The 21,489-nt window shown below is 29.8% G+C and overlaps 1 protein-coding gene across 6 annotated transcripts in view; it reads right to left on the reverse strand.

Moving 5' to 3' along the window:
- Nucleotides 1–803: 803 nt before the first annotated feature.
- The window catches only part of LOC114125145 (follistatin-A), a 72,630-nt gene continuing 51,944 nt past the window's right edge, over nucleotides 804–21,489 (reverse strand). For all 6 annotated transcript variants that reach the window (XM_050210963.1, XM_050210962.1, XM_027988662.2 and 3 more), the window contains exons 3-7: nucleotides 15,814–16,008; nucleotides 14,826–15,047; nucleotides 14,405–14,629; nucleotides 5,143–5,409; nucleotides 804–1,516 (exon numbers count right to left, since the gene is read on the reverse strand). In XM_050210963.1, coding sequence (XP_050066920.1) covers nucleotides 1,455–1,516; nucleotides 5,143–5,409; nucleotides 14,405–14,629; nucleotides 14,826–15,047; nucleotides 15,814–16,008 — 971 coding nt within the window. In that variant the 3' untranslated portion in view covers nucleotides 804–1,454. The remainder of the gene's footprint in view (nucleotides 1,517–5,142; nucleotides 5,410–14,404; nucleotides 14,630–14,825; nucleotides 15,048–15,813; nucleotides 16,009–21,489) is intronic.

Consider the following 21,489-nt stretch of genomic DNA (forward strand, 5'->3'; position numbering starts at 1 on the left):
TTAATATTAGTAAATTGATATCTAGGACCTAGGTAATCAAAATAATTTCTACGTCGAAATAATTTATATGATTTACGATACAAATACAATATTAATCTTGTCCGATATTACGATTCGGGTCTATAATATTTTATACAATATTATCTAACGTAATATAATATTCTGTATTACATAGTAAAATAATTATAAATACTAATAGACTACATATACTATTATTTATTATATACCTAGGTATTTTCCAAAAAATATTCCGTTTGTCGATGTATGTAATATAATATATTTTTAACCTGTAATAATATCATAATATTATTTATCTACATGACAAAACAATATATTTATATATATATTTGTCTACAAATGTTGAAAAACTATAAAGGTTTATGTATAACACTTCACTATGTATTGGTCTAATTACTATTAGTCTAAAAAAACATTTTGACTAGACGTTTAATAATAATATTATAATAAAAAAAGTATATTATATTTATATATATATCGAAAAGAACTATATTATTGATTTTTGACATATATTTGTTTGTTTGTTTGGTTTTTTTTTTTTTGGAAAATACATAATAATACCTTTACTACATATAATGAATTTATAGTTAAACGTTACACTTACGATATATTACTAAATAGGTTCTATATAATATATAATATAATTATGTATAACTACATGTACAGTATAATTGTATATATATCTATAAATCTATGTACATTGTATAGTTCATTAAGTTAATTTATGTAATGATTCACAAGGACTTCGACAAAAAGGAAAATATAAATACAAATATTCGCATACCTATCAATTCTACGTCTTATATTAGATTATAAATTTATTATAATAATACTATTCGGTCGACTGTGATAAACTAATAATATTATACTATTATGTTTTAATAATATTGACGTGGATCGAGTCCTCCGTCTCGTGACGATAAATCGCGAAAAACAATATAATTTTTATTCGATAAAACTCTGAATAAATATTATTAACCATTAAAATATTATATAATATAATCTAAATTGCATAATGCATAATAATATATAGTATTACAGCCGGTATAGTTATATTTTACAAAAGAAACTAATAAATATTATAATATAATTATTTTAGTCTGGACGTAAATACTTTCAGGGTGTGATATTAAATTATTATATTTATTATAATACTACTTCAGTTATAATAATTGTACTTAAAATGTATAGGTAATAATGTATTATACATGACTGTACTTTTAGTAGGTATAATATTATATATAGGTGTGTATGTAGAATCGCGTGATATTATAATATCGATAATTTAATTTCACTAAAATATATATTGTATTATAATATTTTAATATTAGCATATGGGTGTATAATTATTATAGGTATGTATATAATATTATATGTTGTGCATTAAATTTGTCTAAAGGAATCATATCACGTTTCTGATAGTCGATTTGTCTTGTTCAAATTCCATCGATGAGTACGTTTGAACCGTTCACGTAATTCCAATTGCTGTTGAATACATCTAAAAAAAAAAAATTAATTTAAATTAATTAAGTATTATAATAGGTAATTTCAATTTGTTACAGTATTGGCTTAAATAAACTAAGATCAGTTAAAAAGTTGCTGCTGGTAAGTAGTTCAATAAATGGCATAAATTACAGAAATACGCAATCAACGTATAGGTACTAAGTGAATATTATATTAAAAAAGAAATTAACAAACAATCTACGCTAATATAAGATAATAAAAAAAACATGATGATAAAATATATACAATTAGTATGAATGGTATGAGAAGAGACTAGAGAGGTCATCCGGCGATAGAGCCCTGTAACTGGTATATATTATGCCTTATAATTATTTAAAAAAAAAATATGTCCATAAATATTTTTCATAATTTATCTAATTTTTATGGTTTTATATGTGACTTATAAAATGTTTTATGGATAATCAAAATTACATTTTATTCTCCGTAATCGATGACGATAAGAAGTGTCAAGTGTTGAGAATAGTTTTATTGAGAACAGATATATTAATTTAAGATATTGCCTATACTAAACCCCTTAAAAAGGACCGTTTTAAACCACTTGTACAGCCAAGATTATAATAAACAACTTTTAAAATAAACAAAGTACATAACTACTAATATTATAATAATAAAAAAAACCATATTTAAATAATATTGACCAGAAACAGTATTATGATCAAAATGTCAGAGTATGAGATAAAACAATTAATGTACTGTATTACTGCAATGATTATGACACGAACGAAAATACATTATAGTACACATATAGTGTGTGTCGTGCGATCTAGTAAAATAATGTACAAAACGTCGTAGCCGTTTGAACGTGATGACAATTGGACGTCAAACAATATTTATAAATCAATAAAAATAAAACTATTAAGTTATTTATATTTACTATGATACATCAAAAATGTACCTATATAAAATATCTAAGTAAATTATTCATTAAAATTAAAATATGTATCTAAAACAATTTTTCTTATTATTATATAGGTACGCCAATAATTTAAATACAATATCAATAATTATTTATACTATGTAATTATATTTTTTATAGTAAATACGTCAAAAATGTATACAAAATATCTAATTTTATAATATATAATTGATAAATATTTATAAACCAGAACTATAGAACATATTTTTTACGTAAAATTGGCTAAAATATTTCAATTAATATTAAATTATTAATTTTTCTTGATATATTTTAGTACTTTTAATATATTTCAAATATTGTTATTGATTGATTTATATATCTTTCTTTAACGTCCAATTATCCTCACGTCCAGAGAAACAGTGGTGAGTGGTGACGATTAAGTCCTTAGCCGGAATATGTTGTGGCGCAAATTCATACACATAAAAGTTATATTTTTTATAAAAACAATCTTTATTCTTTAGGCTTATTTACTTTCGGTCATTTGACTTGATAATTAAATGGTTCTAAAATCAAAATTAACTAGATGAAGGTCATTTAAAATTTAAATATACGTTTTTCTGATTTATTAAAATTTATTTATTCATTAAACCCTTTAATTTTCATGATTGGAAATTCTATGTTTGATTTTTTTATTTTATTTAATGTCATACTGAATAGTTCTAAATATTTTATTTAAACATTATTATTAACAAACAAGTATGATAGTAGAGATGTCTGTTCTTTGCGAAATATTCAATTATTAAGATTTTAATGAAATGTTTCGAAAATGGTTCTCATTATTCAATTTTGATTTTATTCCTATTGTTGTTTAGTCAAAATGACTTTAAAAATATGTTTGTCTAAGTAAATTATCAAATAATTAATATTATGAATTATTATAATATCAATATAAATATTAAAATAAAAATTCTTCGTTGCATACGTATACCAAGATAATTAATAATTTAAAATGCTATTAAATGAATTTCATGTCTATTAATAAGGTATCCCATTGCTACAAGCTTGTCAAAAGTTTCGATTCAGTTCAACGTAATCCGGTCATGAATTATAATATTAACTACCTAAAAAAACCGATCACATTGTATTTATAATATACACCCATATATGTATATTACATAATACTATATTTTTTTGGTTATGAAAATAACTAAATTTAAAAAATAAAATGTTTATAAAAGTACTTCGGCTGATTAAATATATTGTACTAAAAATATTTGTATTGCGTGAACTAGAGAGACTAGATCTAGGCTCTCTAGCGTGAACCATTCGTTCGGCAGTACCTAACAAGTGAAGATAATCAAATGATGGTGCAGAATATAAATTCTATGTCTAATAATATTATATTATTATAAGTTGTATATAGACGAAGAGTATATAATGTGTTATAATATATTTTAATATATTTTATATAGTTCAGTGTAAGTATGAACCTTAGGAGGACGCCCACCCGTATGTGCAGTTGTTTCCATTTTACAAACGTACTGCAAAGCAAATTTAAATCACTGTATTATTATTAAAGGTTACTAGACAAAATTGAAACTGCTGAACACAAATTTGTTATGTAGTACGATTGTAAGACGGATACAGTACATGCGGTTGTGTCATACTCTTAACAGTCTTAAACTCTTAACCACCCACCTTACCCAACTCTGATCGCTGGCGGTTAATCGACTGCTACAGGCTACAGCTTAAGGTATAATGTTTCAAAAATATTTTACGTCCCCTCGAGGCAATACGCTCTATAAGGTTCGTCTGTCTGAAAATACACGCATCTGACCGGAAGTGAATAAATTTAAGATGAGAGGCGACACGGGAAGTGACTATAATGGTGTATAAATAAATCATGCCGTTTCGGGGGATAGATTATATATATTATATACCTATTGCCTATGTACATCTGTAGACTATAAACCCTTAAGTTACGCCTGCACTACTCTTTTGGCTGTCATCTCAATTTATAGTCAATACACACCAATAAACGGATGGATGTTATGTATGTACACGCGATGTGCGACGACTGTTTGTAGAACACCAAAACAATCGAAAGGAAACGGGTAATTGAACTTATCGTAATCATTTTATGACTTGATATTATAACATGTGCCTATACATATTGTTGAGCAACTGGTGTGATACGAATAAATTTATAACTTTTTCGGTATAAGAAGTGGAGTTAAGTGACTAATTCATTTCTATACAGAATTATACCGATATCCAGTAGCCCGACAATGAAACATAACAATTTAATATCATCATATCAGTAACAAAAGTAGTATACCTTTGACCTAAATAACAAAAATCATCTGACGACTAGTTTGATACATTGTTTGTACATTTGATGATAATATTTACATCAATGTTGTTCTTTTTTATTATAAAATTATTTCCTCTACTTTTGTTTTTGTCTTATACTGTATTGACTTTAACTGCTTTCACGATTTTTAGCAAACAGCTCCCGGCTGAGCAGTGGACCATATCATAGACAAGTACTCAAGTATAGGTTATTACGCGTGGACAAAACAAAAACGCTTTATACCGTACACAATTTTTTATAAACTTAAAAATAAGATCCGTTGTATTTTATTAACTGTAACTACCGAGTGAGTTATTACTTTGGTATTAGACATAAGTTATTGTGATCCAGTGTGGTGAAAATCTAAGAAAAATATAAATCGAAAACTTACCCGATGGTTTGTCTCCTCGGCACGGTCCCGATGCCTTGGTCTCTATCACTACACCCGTAGCGCACGCGTCCATGAACATTTGACACCAAGAGTGGTACGTCTTGTCGTTACTACCGCATACCTTTCCGTTGGTATCCTTGCGCTTTCCCGAAGTTTCCTCTTCTGAGCATAATAGGTTACACGTTACACATCTCGGACGTCCGGTCTTTTTCTCGACCAGGCATTTCTGACCGCTCTTGCAGCTTATCGTTGCACACGTAGCAGATTCTGTATAGAAGTATAGAAACACACTCTTCAGTAATTATACGTATTTCATTTATCAGTACGCATTGCACACGTATTGCATCATGTATATGTATAGTAATAAAATATAAAATAGTCAAAAAGATAGAGGAAACGCAGACATTATTCCAAGTATAAATTAAGTATGCCATATAATATAAACATTATATCCTAGGGAAAAATCTCTCGTACACTTAACGTTATAGTTATTAGTTATTGTATTAATACAAAATAATATTATGCAGCTTTGAAACTTAAACAACACATATGCACGGATTTAACAATAAAAATTATTATTTTAAATTTGGTTACTTTTTTTTGGTGACGAATAGGATGAGGTGATACGGTTTTGGCGCATCGTCAACGCGTATATTATACAAAATGAGTAGTAGTAAAAGTTATATTTGATTTATTGTTCTGAAAAAAATGACGGGCTTCTGGCAGTGTCACTGTGTTAAAAAAATACACATATTATTGTCGTGTAGTAAGAAGCGCATGTATTAAATGACCGTAAAGAACTTAGATATATAACTATATATAATATATATGAAGTATTTTGAGTTTTAATGGATGTATAGTTTCGGTTACCAAAAGAAAGTAACAACGTCAAAATTTATGACAACTGCTATAATATATGATTACACTGTATTCATCGCTGCAATACTGTTTAAAAACTAAATGATAATTATCGTCAAACAATAAATATTTGTTTCAGTTCTAGAATTTAACATCCAGGTGACAATGTATACGTATTATATTATGTTTATATCTTATTAAAAAAAAAAATAGAAATAAAAAACGTGTAGTCGACTCATGCAAATACGCTCAACGTTTCGAAAGATCTTAAAACCAGCGGACTTTAACTGCCCGCGAGTTTATATTATCGAGTGATGATTACTAAATACTACATACCTATAATACCCAACCCGACGCCAGCAATAATTGTAGCATTTTATTGCCCAGTCTGTGTGTGCAGTGGCTTATTGCCTACCTATATACATTTTTTTTTTCATTTACTCGCTCCGACGTGTTAAAATTCCCCGAGGTCAATAACGTATGGCTACGCATACGTCGTGCGCAGGTATTATACTGTCCAATAATTATTATATTTTTCACGGAGACGACGACCGGTAAACGAGACGTCGATCCGCGCAGCTGACTTACGTTATGTACAACAACAATAACAAATCGCAGTTGAACAAAAAAAAAAATCACCTCACCACAATGTTTCGTGTACGGAGTACGCGTATACACATTATACCTCCTAATAACGATAATAATAATAATAATAATAATAATAATAATAATAATACGTAATAATATAACGTACGCGCGTTATCTGCACGCGGAACTACTCGAACGAGTCGTCGTCATCGTCGCGCAGTCTCGGAAGGCGATGTATACATATACATATATATATATTATAATAATACATTATATTATATTCGCGTAGGTATATACATAATAATATTATAATGTATATTAAGAGTTATATCCGAATAGAATAATAATAATAACGACAGTAATAATCGCACCGTTTATCCCGGACTACGAGTCGGACTACGCGTGTATACGCTATTAAAAATGTCGACGGGACCGTTCCTTCCATCAATTTAACGGGCATCCAAACAAGAGTCCGGGGTCAGAGTTTTTTAGTTTTTTAAGCGTCGCGCCGCCCGCCTTAGGTACTTTATATTATACACCCACCGCCACCGCCGCGACCGCACTACTTCTTGTCGGCGCCGTCCGCCGTCCGCCTACGCCTCCACCGCGCGCCGGTTATGGTAATACGTCGGGGATGTATGTAATAATAATAATAATAATATTATAATACAATGTAAAATAATGTTGTTAATATATAGGAAGTCCGTCGCGCACACGCTGCGACGGCGGTGGATGGCGTTAAATTTAACTCTTGGATGGCGGTCAACTGCAGCGCGGCTATTACGAGTCATTACCCGTGCATATATAATAGTAATAGCACTGTGATACTTATAAGTAATAACAACAATGATAATAATAATAAATAGCTCCGGTATTACGCTCAACGTTGCCCGTGATGACTCTCGAGTAAATCTCCCGACTTGAATTCCTCTTACCCCTCCACCTCGTCCATCGCCTCGACAACACTTAAAAATATTCTATTTTTATACATATCGTAGGATCGTTGAAAATTAACGCCGCAATACGTACGAGTCGAGTCTTATAACCAGCCGCCGTAATCGGGGAAGAAGGAAGAGAGAGTGACGGGTTTAAAAGTACAGTCACCCCTTTTCATTATAGTTTTTAATGGCGTAGAATATTAGCTATGAGAAGAACTCATCGAGTCATCGATTTGAAAACGTGATTTTTATTTTAAACCGTAATATTAGATATGTCATGAACGATAAACTAAATTTAGTGTTTTCAATATCAGCATGAAAATGTTTGTGCGTTCTATGGTAATACTTCAGCAATTTACCGATGAAGCTGATTGTCTAATGTAGGTATATATATATACAGCAGCCAGCAGGTCCATGTAAATTCTAGGCATTCAAATTTAAAAAAGTACCTTTAACGGTTTTGTCAAGTGTTACTCATTATACTTATAATTTATAAGGTACTCTATAATATTACAATTTTGAATTTACATTATTACGTATTACTTTTTCAAACAATTTCTTTCGATTCACACAAATACATGTATTTGCGATTTAGGTCCCAGATTCAACTGATTCTAGTCTTAAATTCCCTAAACATAGCTTATATTTTGGTTTTTTAAATACAATTTTTATTTCTCAAATGGGTTGAATTGATAGTAGACCGTTAAGCTAAGAAAGAAAGAAAAAGAAGAATAATCTAATAGGTATTATATAAGTATGTACCTAACTGTCAACTTTATTTCCGTCTTCTTTCCCTTACAAACTTTAAATTTTTTTAACCCTAATAGGAAAAAACTAATACTCTAAATAACAGTCAAAGTTGCAGAAACATTAGATAAACTGCAGAAATACAAGAAGTTTATTATACAAAACATCGGTCAATGTAATAATAATTAATAACAATATTTATATGAGACACAGGTAATAATAATACACTTTATAGCATTATATAACGATTCGTGCGTGTGTTTATGTTACTTTGCATTAAATTAAATACAATTTTGTAGTGTTATAAAACTTAGTTGATATTGACGTGTTGTTTTTTCTGTCAGTGAATATTATTTATTATGTACAACGATTTTCATCGAGTATTAATTACAAAATGTATATATTTGTATTTTAAACAGTCATAATATACGAATATACAAGTAAATAAATTTTTTTCGAAATTTTATATTTTTTACGAACAACTGTATAATTGTTTTAGTATATTAAGTCTAAGTATAATAATTTATAACTTTAAATACATTTCACGTTTTTTTAATACACACCGTTGTTCGTTTTAAGTGAAACATGATTTGTTTCCGCCATAACGATAACGTTACATAACAACATACATTTGATACATTTTCTTCAACTATACGGGCAGTATAATATATAAGTAACAATAAATTATTAAAACAATATATCATGTCTATAAAGAAGTTACCTAATGATGTATTAAAATTTAAAATTTCAAGCTAAGCAGACAGTATAACCGTAAAGGCATGTTGATGTCGTCCAGCTATAATACCTGTATTATGTAGGTAGGAAAAACAATTATTATTATGATAATCTGTGAATCATCAATTTAGACGAATAACATTTTTAAGTTATGACCATCCCATTTTTTATAAAATGTAATGTGTTCAAATGAACGATTTTATTCAAAATGACTAATAGGCGATGAAATAATATATAGATATAGCAACCAAAAAAAAAATTACCAAAAATCAACGTTGAATCGTATATGTACTGTGTAGTATCGTCATCGTTGCATGACAATATAGTCGGCGGAAACGAATTATTATATAGGACCAGATGACCAGTTGTTTGTTATTTGTACACGATAATATATTATACAACTATAAAACTCGTAATATTAATGATGATTTTACCTACACATAGGATACGGGGCTATTTAAGTAATTGGATTTTTGGAAAAAAACTTGAAACGGATGTTGGAGTAAAAACATGACATTGCAGCGATACAATCTACAGAAAATTTTGTGATGTAAAAACAACTCAATGTTAAATTTAAAGATCATCTTTAACTGTGCAGATGTCGACTTGACAATAACGATAATTAATGTGTATAATACAGTATGTTGTATAATAGTTTATAGTTGTACAATGTACACAAATATTTTTTAGACAGAACGACTTTCTAAGCATGCTTTTCAATAATGTAGTTATTCAAAATTGATTATTGGGATTTTTAAATATACTTAAGATCATATTTTTGAATTCTCGAGAATGTTTTTAGCTATATCCGAAGTAATGTTCCACTGAGATACGAACTTCTGTTTTTCAAATGAGAATCAATCTTTTCTACTTTAAATTATTTAGTTAATAACTTTTCTGAAAATTTGGACTATCGAAATTAATTTCAAAATTTAGTTTTTAGCTATTCAACTTGATTTACTATAAATAATAAGTTTGAAAAATCCCGGGAATAGGCTGATGAGTTAAAAATTGTTAGTCAACAATATTAATCTATAAAAATTTATAATTTGTAAATATAGCCCAACTATAACAATAAATTAAAATGACTAAAATGTTAAATTATATATTTGTATCTATTTTATATATTTTTTAAAGTTAAAATAATTAATAATAGTAATACTACTTGTTCGAATTTTGAATTACGGTAGTTATATGAAAATATTAAACAAAAAAAATTATTTTCAGTAAAAAAAAGCGATTCTAGTTTGTAAATGGTGAGTTCGTATTGCCACTAGATACTCCTTAAGTAGTACAAAAATCTCGAGAACTTGAAAATGTGGTCTTAAAGTATATTTAAAAATTCCAAAGAATCATAATTTTAATAAATAAATAAATAATTAATTTAAAAAAGGGTGGATAACGTTCTGCTATACAGTAGGTATTGAGTGGACCTCAGATATAGAGTAGGTAGGTCACTATTGATCTAGTTAACCTATTGGCCTTAGTTTGGGTGTGATAAATAACTGGTGAAATTTTCAAGTATCTACGACTTATACATTTTGAATAATAACAAATATTGAAAATTGTTATCGTTATGTAACTTTGTAAAAATTTAAAATTCAGACGCTCATAAAGTTTTTTCCTATAATGACGATTCGAACTTTCTCTATAGCTATTTGAAGGGAAAACTTCAAAAAAATTTGACTAGCTTTTTGATTTTTTTTCCAAATGTCAGAAACAACTAAATATCTAAATATCCAGAAAAACTTATAAGAAACTTTGTATTAAATTTTCAAAATTTTTTATTGACATTTCAAAAAAAAAAACCACTTAAACAAATCGAAAATTTTCGTTATTTATAAATATCTCAAAAAAGCTATACTATTTTGAAAATTTAACTGTATCTAGATAATACTATACTAACATAAACATTTGGTGAAAATTTTAACTATTTACAGTGATTCGTTAATCATTTTTGAGTTTAAAATTATATAAATAATCGATTTTGTCGAAAATTGGTTTTGTGTAAATATTCCCATTTTCCGTCACTTTTTTGTGGATTATCCCGATAATATTTTGAAAACTACTGGAAACTACTTACTTTTGACCTCTGTAATGCATCAAGTATATTCACTTGGCTTTCAAAAACTATCCTCTAAATTTGAAGCATTATTTCGACAAGTTATATGGTGTACACAAACACAAATCATTGTAAAATCATTACACTCATCACTTCGTTCAGAATCTACAATGGTGAAAGCTGAACAAGTTTTATGAATTACTCTGCATAATATTAGGATAATTATTTTTAGCTTTGTCTCGGACACCGAAGTAAATTGACTAGATTTTAATAGAAGAGATTGAAGAGTATTGTGCAGGTTGAAAACAGTTAATAGCATTATAACAACATCACTGCATAGTGCAATATATATGTTAATACCCTAATCCTTATGTAAATAAATCTCTAAGTGCAAACGTGCAGCATATAGTGCATAATACATTATGTTTTAATGGCATATTGCGTCTTTCGAAATGAATACCCGTCGTAATCTCTCGACGATTTGATTATAACTATTATTAAATTATTAAAAATATTGCATATTTATTATGACTGCAATTTGGAGGGAGGAGCAATAAAGGGTAGGATATTTAGTCCGTTAAACAATAAGATTTCTTATTAAAATTTTAAAGGACATTCAAATTTGCATTTGAAGGGCTCACTATATAGTATAAAGTTGTTATTGTTTCATGTTTTAAGTTATAACTTAAAGATTCTAAGCATTATTATTGTGTTTTGCTTTCTTGTTTGTTATACACATTTCAGGGTAATACAAACTGCAAAGTCGTAAATGGTTTTAAGCAGCATGTTAATATAATATACATATAATATATCTATATTAGAAATTTACTTATATTGCATTTTAGAAAGGAGATAATTCAAATATTTCTGTTTTCTAAGGAAATTATAAACTTTTATAAAATAATATATTACCTATATTAATAGCACGTACGATATCGTATAGATGTAGAACAGTAGAACATGAAATTTGTTTTCAAAACAATCGATTTATTTTTAGTGAATTAACATTTTATTTTTTTTTATTCAAAATTTGAAATTTTCTCGATATAATTTATGTTGATCAAACAATATACAATATAAAAAAAGTCAAAACTGCAATTCGCTGCAGCATTGATCAAGGGATGTGGCGCAAACGCCCAAACTCTGCGGACGCGTAGTATATAAAAATTAGTGTGATGTATAATAATCGTAAAGATATTATGATCGACGACGAAATAATGGTTGACCGTCGACGCCCGTTATATAGCCAAATGACGTCGTATAATATACCATCGTCGTCGGAGTCAGTGTATCTACAATAATATAAAAACGTATATGTATCGTGTATATGCACAGAGCTGAATACGTTTATACGTATTATATATTATGCACTTAAACATCGACTCGTCGACGAAATTAATTTATTACACAACAACGACCGAAAACGAAAAACAACAGCGTCGTAATATACATCACACGCACACACATAAGCCGCATAGTCTGCGAAAAAACAGGTGGCGGCGGCGACGACAGCGGCGGGCAATATATATATAGGCGTCTGCGGCGGCGGCGGGGGGGTTGACGCGAGTCGTGTTTATTATAATACTTAAGCGATATTAAAATAATATATACCTACACACTAGCACACGCACACTTAAATCTGTGTGTGTGTGTATTTTATAAAACGGGGCAAGTTTTGATGGGTAGTAAACGCCACGACGGTCGACGACGACGGTGTACGCGCGCTTTTTTGTTGCTGCACCGGAGCGTCTAGACGGCTTAATGAAACCGACTGGTGTATAATACACAGTGTTGTTGTGCACACATATAATAATACAATAATAATAATAATAATAATATCGCAGCCTCCGCACCACTATAAAAACGTCCATATAAAATGCGTACATAGTCTGCTGCTGCCGTTGCTGCAGTCGCTGCTGCTGCCGCCGCAATAACAATAATAAAGTATGCTTGTAATATATAGTAAATGGTACGTTCGCGCCCGAGGAGGAGAAGCTGCGCGGCGGAACGTAATTATTATTAGCGCGCCCGTACGAGTGCGATTCGGTAATAAATCCAAGCCGATAGTAAATTCGTTATTTTTTTTTTTTTTTTAAATTTTTATTTCGTTTTAGTGCAGTGTACGTTACGAGTACCTATATATATATATATATACATACGTTATACACCTGTATACCTGCAGCTTAATGTCTACCTGCTAATAACGCTATTTGTGCCGAATATGCTGCAGCGTATCTATATACACGCGACCCGCAAACGTATGACTATGGGTACCTTCTACAAGGCGCGGCATAGGTCATATCGTATACATCGTATACTTACACGTGCAGAGTATGAAGTATATACGAACACATTTATAATATATCTCCCGTGCGCGCCCGTCGGCGAGCTTGTGATATTAATATTATGATACGACCGAATTCTCACGATATGATAATAATAACAATATTAATACGATGTTTGCGTGTAGTACCTATATATACGCGTATTATATGCATATTATTGCAGTGCTCCGCGTGTAATGTATACGACCACGTCGTAATTATATTATCGTATACGTTGCGGCCAAGTGCGGACCGTCGTCGTTTACGACTCGGAGATTGGCGACGATAGACTATGTTATACGCGTATAGGTAGGTATATACATAATATATTTATCGTCGCGAACAGTAAAAGAAAAAAAAACACTACTCCCTAATATTATTATACGGTATAGACGTTATATTACGGTCTCCGCCGGCGGCGTCGGGTGTGTTCGAACACTAAAATGTATATAACATAATAATGCATCGCGTACGTATACGTACCCAACGTCTTATTTGTCGACAGCGAGACACAGACGGTTCGTATTTTAAGCCATCGTTCTCAGTCGACTGTGACCTGGCCGTACGTCTATTTTGAACGACGTAAGATACAATAATATAATCGAGCTACGGTGGATATGATTTGTTTGCCGATACTTATGGCGAGATCGAACGAAGAGCTGCAGTGATCGAAATCGAATAAAAAACAACCGTTTTGGAAACCCATAACCTCTAAAAGTTTTGGAAAATGTAGTATAAACTAAATATTTTCAATAAAAACTAGCGATTACCACTGACGACTGCGACAACTAGAAACGACCAAACCAAATCTAGTAGGTATAAGTAAGTACCCAATAACCTACCGGTTACGAAAAATCGACGGGCGTTACAATAATATAAAACTTGGATGCAGTTCCAGATGCAGGTTTTGCAACGCGACATTTTACTAACCATATTATTCTGTATTATTGACTACAACTCGATAGTTTATATTAAATGATATATTGTTATTATTTCATTTTGCTACTCACTCTTGCAAACTCCTTTGTAAGCTATTGGTATGGCCTTTCCTATCCGGCAGGCGGCTTCGCGCAGATGACACGGGCTTTGGTATGTCCAGCCATCGGACCCGCACACGAATCTAGTCGACAACAAGCCTCTAGAACAGTAAGTGGCACACTTGACGCAGTGCGGTATCAGATTCTGATCTTGTAGACAGTATTTGCCTGTAGGGCAGGCGACTTTATTGCACGAATCTACAGAAAATTAATGATAATAATTATTGTATACAAAAAAACCACCTGTATAAACTCGTGTACAGAGATTAAATCTTAAAATCAATTTTAAAAATTTTACTCGAAATAAACAATTATTTTCCTTAAGTAGGTACACATAATAAATTACATGTGTCATGTACGATTTACCTATATATTTTATTATTGAACTACTTACTCTGACACATGCCAATATAGTCGACTGACAACGATTGATCTCTGGTACGACACGATCTCTTTTTCAGTCGGCAGTGTGACTTGTATGAAACGCCGTCCGTGCCGCACACAGGGCCCTTGAATCCGCCGCGTTCTTTGCAGTTGGGTGAACAGATGCATTTTGGCGAGCCGGACCGCATAACACACTTCTTTCCAGGAACACATTCCACGTCCGTGCACGATGCTGCACAAAGTACATGTGAAGTTCGTTTTAACTTTAAATTATAAACTAGTTTCCAGTGCATTATTATTTTACGGACTAAAGAAAAAAGAATAATTATTTTCCGACAGTAGATCGCGATTCAAATATACAATAGTTTGTTATAGAATGGGAGTAGTCAGTTATTTCTAAAATTTAAAATGTGACGAGTTAATGAACAAAATATAATATACGATAAGCAAAAATATAACAAAGATATCTGGAGAGTAAAATACCTGCAGCTATATTCAGCTTATGGTTCATCTAACTTTTTTTATGTAATGTAGTGTCATATCTATTATAATAAGGATCAGTTATTCAATCGTAAAGATGAAATGTAAATATATTAAACGTAAAAAAATTACTCAATATACCTATGTATGGTATATTATAATATAATATACTGTAATATTATGATATTTTCAAAAAAAATCTTCGTAAATTAATATTTTACATTCCAGAATTTAATCTTTCGTTTCTTTATTTATATTTAATCTTCACATAACTATGATATAATAATCTATAAACTATATTTTTTGTCAATTTAAGAACCTACATTATATTATATAACGTAATAAATACATTCAAAATAAATTGATAAGTATATAAATTATTGTAGTATAGATACAAAGTTAATATCTAATGTAAGATAATATAACGTGTTATATTAATGCTCAAATAAACGTAGAAAATGAATGTATATTGTATAGTATAGGTAGAATGAAAGAATTTAGCAGTTAGTTGCAATTACCTTTGCACTTAGTGCATGGCACGCCATCGCCTAAGACGCGCCAGAAAAACAGTGCCCCGGGCTCCAAATCGGTTGGACTCCAGGATGTAGAAACGGAACTACCACCCAACTTGCAGCATTGCTCTTTCGACAAGCGTTCAGCCAACAAGTCTTTGCACAAGCCATTTTTACCCATCGATGCCCAGCACATGCCACCTGTAATGGAAATAAAACCTTTTAAAATCAAACAATCAAACCGTCTAATTCCTTTAGAAATTGTCAATTTTTCAAATATTGAATATTCCCACCGGCATAACCATACACTCCACAGAATCCTTCATCATATCAATAATACCCGTTATGAGCTATAACTTTGATAGTAAATAACTAAAAACTGAACTGAAAATTTAGCATTACTTATGGTGACGGATCACAGCTGGCCGAATAAATAAAACAATGTTGTAATGTCACGAATAGCCTATCTACTTACGAGAAAACTACATACATAATCAATGACCTTATTATATATAATATGGACAATTAAAATAGACAATTTTAATTTTGAAGAAATCTGCTCTTTTTCATGATACAGCTTAAACATGCCCACAATTCATACAATTTAAGACATTGAATACTCCTATACTATTGCTCGAGTGTTTATTTTAAAACCAATGCTATTGAAACTCTGACAAATATTATATTATATAATTATTTAAGAGTGAGGGTTGTTTATAAATGACGTCAATAACGGACGTAGAAGCGTGAGAATAACTGTCTATATCTTCAAGGAATCCGTAAACACTTCATAATATAGGCGACTCCGTGTGCAATGTGCCACATGACCACAAGTCTCATAAAAAATCTAACAGATTTCAACCGTATATAGTTTTAAGACTTCTCTACTTCAGACATGAACGTTTTCTGCTAAATACGAATAAAATATACGATACACGTTTGACCGTTTCCACCAACATGTATTATTATAAAAATACGTTTTGCCAAATATTGTTTGTGAACCCATGTGCCTATAATGCAATATAATAGTAGGTATATGAACGTAACAATAATATTTGTATATCAAAATGAGAAAATGTTCTAAAATCATCACACAATCGCGTAGGTATCACATATTCATTACCTATATTTAAATATACTAAAATGTTATGGTAAATATAACCTGAGTGTAAATAACACAAATAAATCATAGTTTTTCAGAAATCAAGTATTATTATAGTATTTCATGTCAAATTATTACTAATATCATGCATTACTTGAAAATTAAAGTCAAAGCAAGTTTCTAAATTTGTTTTGTCATAAGCAAGAATCGTACCCTTTTTTGTTTTTGAGGAATCGATTATGGTGGAATATACGGAAACAACTAATATTATTTTCGCGGAATCGGATACACCCTAATTTATTTCTTGGCAGTATCGATGGAACTTATATATTTTGTAAGATCGTTACTGAAGTTTGATCGAAAATAAAATGGTCAGGCCGAGAAAGGTCGAAAAATGACGATGACAGCGACCGCGTATTCGTCATACCATAACTGATTACCGTCGGCAGTTATAATATTATTAATGCGATTACTAACCTCGCGAACGGGCGACCGCGACATGTTATTAGTTCATTACCATCGGTCAGTTCTGAATTTGTGATGAAAAATGGCGTGTCATTATTTTATACAGTGTTCTCTCGAGCGGGTAACCACAATAATCTTTCGTCGTTTGTGCGTGATCTAACCATTTGGATAGATTTTTAAACTCTAGTGTTCTTAAAATCAACTTTTTTTTCAACTTAATTTCAACTCTGTGTTAGTCATATATATGACACTAGAAATATATCAAAGTTTTATACTTTTTTTCAACAAGTAGATGTTGTTGGGATGTTTTAGGAAAGTTTTCAGTACGTTATAACTTCACGTATAGCTTATTAGATGCTTTCAAACTTAAACCGAATACTGTAGCAGCCAACACATATAGATTATAGAAAGCCATTTGATGAATTGAGGGAAATAATTACGAATTTACAGATGAAGATTATAGAGCCAAACAATATTAACGATAATTCTTCTATAATATATATGATACATAAGACACATTTTTAATGTAATATAAATTACAAAGTATGTAGCATTTCAACATGTATACAATATTGATTAGGTGATAGATAAATATATATACGTATACTAAACGTACATATACCAAGTGATCCATTTAATCCAAGATGTTTATTATTTCAAAAACATAAATAGTTTTTGAAGTACTTCGTTGTACTCGTATGATAATCAAATTATGAAAGAGTATTTATTTAAAATTGTCTAAAATAAATATTTTCAAAAAAGTTAACATTTTCTAAAATAATGAGTGTCTTATGTTAAATGAATAACCTCTTATAGTTAATGTTATGATGGTGTCAAGATTTTTTTGTATGTGCTATAAGACATGTTTTACCGACCAAGTCGTGGAATCGGACGGAAAGGAGGTGATTCCTAACTGCTATGAATTCATATAAAAATCGATTTTTATTGGACTACTATATTATTTAGGTATAGGTAGGGCGGGTAGATACTAACTACTATAGTACAATACGACAAAACTACTATCCACAAAAGCCGTATATTATGTGTATAAATATCTAATAAGAATATTGTTGGCAATAATTTCTTTTTTTTAGGAGAACAATATTATTTTAAAACTAAACATGATTAAAAATATATTACAACCTTGTTTCATAATACGGATCACATTTTTTTTTCAACGTATGATAAAAACCGAAGCGTCAATGTACAAATTTGAGGTCTACTGAGTGGTGCACTGACCCTGTACACATATTATAATTTTAAATGTATATACTATTAAGTATATTATTAAATACCTAGGTATTGAAACTCGTAAAAAAACCGTTTGTGCGTAGTGTTTTAAACAAACGGTTATTGAACAATATTATAATATGCGTTATGGTCTTATCGATCGGGGCATTGTCTACGAGTTTATTTAAATATTAGCACAATGCATTTAAAGCAATAATTATTATATTAGCAGTCTGTACCTATGCGTGTCCAATACACAATATAACATTATAGTATATGATGTTAATGATAACAATATGTCTGTGTGCATTATTCTGTTATTAAACTTTATATTATTATTTATTATTGTAAGCTGTGGAAAGTTTTATAATTATTGTTAATTTATTTTAAATTGTTTGCATTGTATTCGTTATTCATGTAACATCATTTTAAATATTTTCTGCTTTGTTTAGAAAAAAAATTACATAATATTTTTAGGTACAACTTGTACTGAAATACTTAATACAAGGTAGACACATAAAATATAACATGGATCTCGGTTAATTAATAATAATATGTTAATCTGACGTAAACACACATTTTGCATTTTACATTTTTTGTTTGTTTTGTTTTACCGTTAGTTTGTTGTACAAAAGTTTTATTGTTTTATTGGCTAAACAAACCATCACAAAGTTAGGAAATCAGTTTATAGTAACAAAACAAATACGTAATTATTCGTACTCTGTAACAAGCGCTAATTTACGGAAATCTGGGTAAATTTACATAGGTTCATTGATAACTATTTTCCACCCTAAACCAAAAACATTTACATCGCTTTTCACACATAAAGATATGGTCAATGTAGAAATAAATGCTTAATTATATTGAATTATCCTGTAAGAAAAATATAAATTAAATAAGTGTTTTAAGACAATATAAGGTGGCTACAAGCCTGCAAAAATGAGATTGACATTAGTTTATAAAGAGCAACACAAGTTCTCCAATGATGCTGTAGAAATATTCGAAATTTGATTTAACTTACAAATCTAATATCATAAAATATGTTTCATGTTCAATACATGTATCGAAGTCGGGAGTATAGATGACATATATATACCACTGTCGACCTTAATTTACTAACACAAAAGGCAAATGTGCTGTAGCATAACTACTGCAAAACAAACTTATTATCTGCACTGCGATGACCGGAATTTATAATGTAAATAAGTTACATAAATTCTACATTTATAGATCTAACTGTAAAATTATATAATATATTATTGTAGAACACGAAGGTCAAAGTTTAATTTAGATACAATTGTGATTTTTATTTTTAAAATAATCGTTGTACAATCAGTAAATAATATACTTCTTTGAAATAAGTAAAAACAATGATGTAAAAGTAGTAATTGGTTAGTATTCTTAAAAGAAGAATTCATCCAGTGATGGAACTTCAAGATCATTTTGGCATATTACATATTATTATAGATTCCGTTTATTATTATAAATTATATTACATAAATACATAATGTGGGTTGTACAATGTACATAGTAGATTATATTATTTTGTTTACGAATTTGTCCGCACATTCATCATTTTTCAATTCTGCGTAACGATTACAATGTACGTGTACCGTCTACGTCCTATACAATAATATTCTTACAATCCACGTGCATTTAATGTAATATGTGAACGTTAAAAAAATACTAAAAAGAAAACACATGGTACTACCATACTTGTAAAACATGAAACGTGACACCGAAGCTTTTAATCAACTTCAATAATAATAATAATACCAGTTGATCCGTTTAATTTAAGACACTCATTATTTCAAAAACTATTATCGTTATTGAATATTTTATTGTTTGATGATTTCAAGTCGTTAAAATATCATTTTTCTAAAAAATTTTATTTTACCTTATCTTATTATTTTTATTTTGTAATAATATACATTTTTAATTCCTTTTTCCAAAGTTCAATATTTTTTTGAAGTGCTTCGAAACGTAAAAATCGAATTTTGCGCGAGTAGTTTATGTGAGAACTTTTAAGTATATATATTAGAACACTGCAGTACCTACGCGTCAAATAATAAGTTGTAAGGTATTATAATGCAATATATTATATCATATTGACGAAAAAAAAAATTCAAGCCAACGATTGATATTGCAATATTACTAAGTAAGTACCTATCCTAATGATATAATATTATTAATTATTTAATAATATACCGGCAACGAAATATTACGATACGAGACGATAATATTATGACGATGAGATAGACGTGACGATTACGATGACGTTTCGCCGCGATAGTTTACTGTCTCGTCGATCCACGAATATACGTAATTTAGAAACATAAACGTATTAAATTTTTTAATATTCCGTTTAAATGCAAATATAATCAAAACGATCCAATATGCACCGGCGCATTGCGAATAACCGGTTGCGGGATAACACACTCGGTCTGGGCGGTATTATATTTTATTCGTTCGGATATAGTGTTATTATATAAATATATAATAATACGTGTGTAAGTAGCGACAGACCCGACGGAAAACATAATGTCAAATCAGATACCCTGACACGTTCCGATAGTACGCGCCGATGAACACGCCATATGTATGCATATGTCATATATATATATAAATTATATCATAGGTATATATGTATATACTACGTTTGTGGTTTGTTTGTACAATGTACGAGACCCCCAAAACTGTTTGACATCCCGTCGTATTATAATATATTTTTTTCTTTTCAAAACTTGTATTACAAGTAACAATTATAACGAAAACGAAGTGAGATAAAAAATAAATTTAAAACGCGTTCTGCACAAACAATATTATTATTGTTTGTAACAAAAAAACTAGTTCATCCCAAGACCACACAATATTATATTATACGA

Source organism: Aphis gossypii, chromosome 1, assembly GCF_020184175.1.
Source record: "Aphis gossypii isolate Hap1 chromosome 1, ASM2018417v2, whole genome shotgun sequence".
NCBI classification, from domain to species: domain Eukaryota; kingdom Metazoa; phylum Arthropoda; class Insecta; order Hemiptera; family Aphididae; genus Aphis; species Aphis gossypii.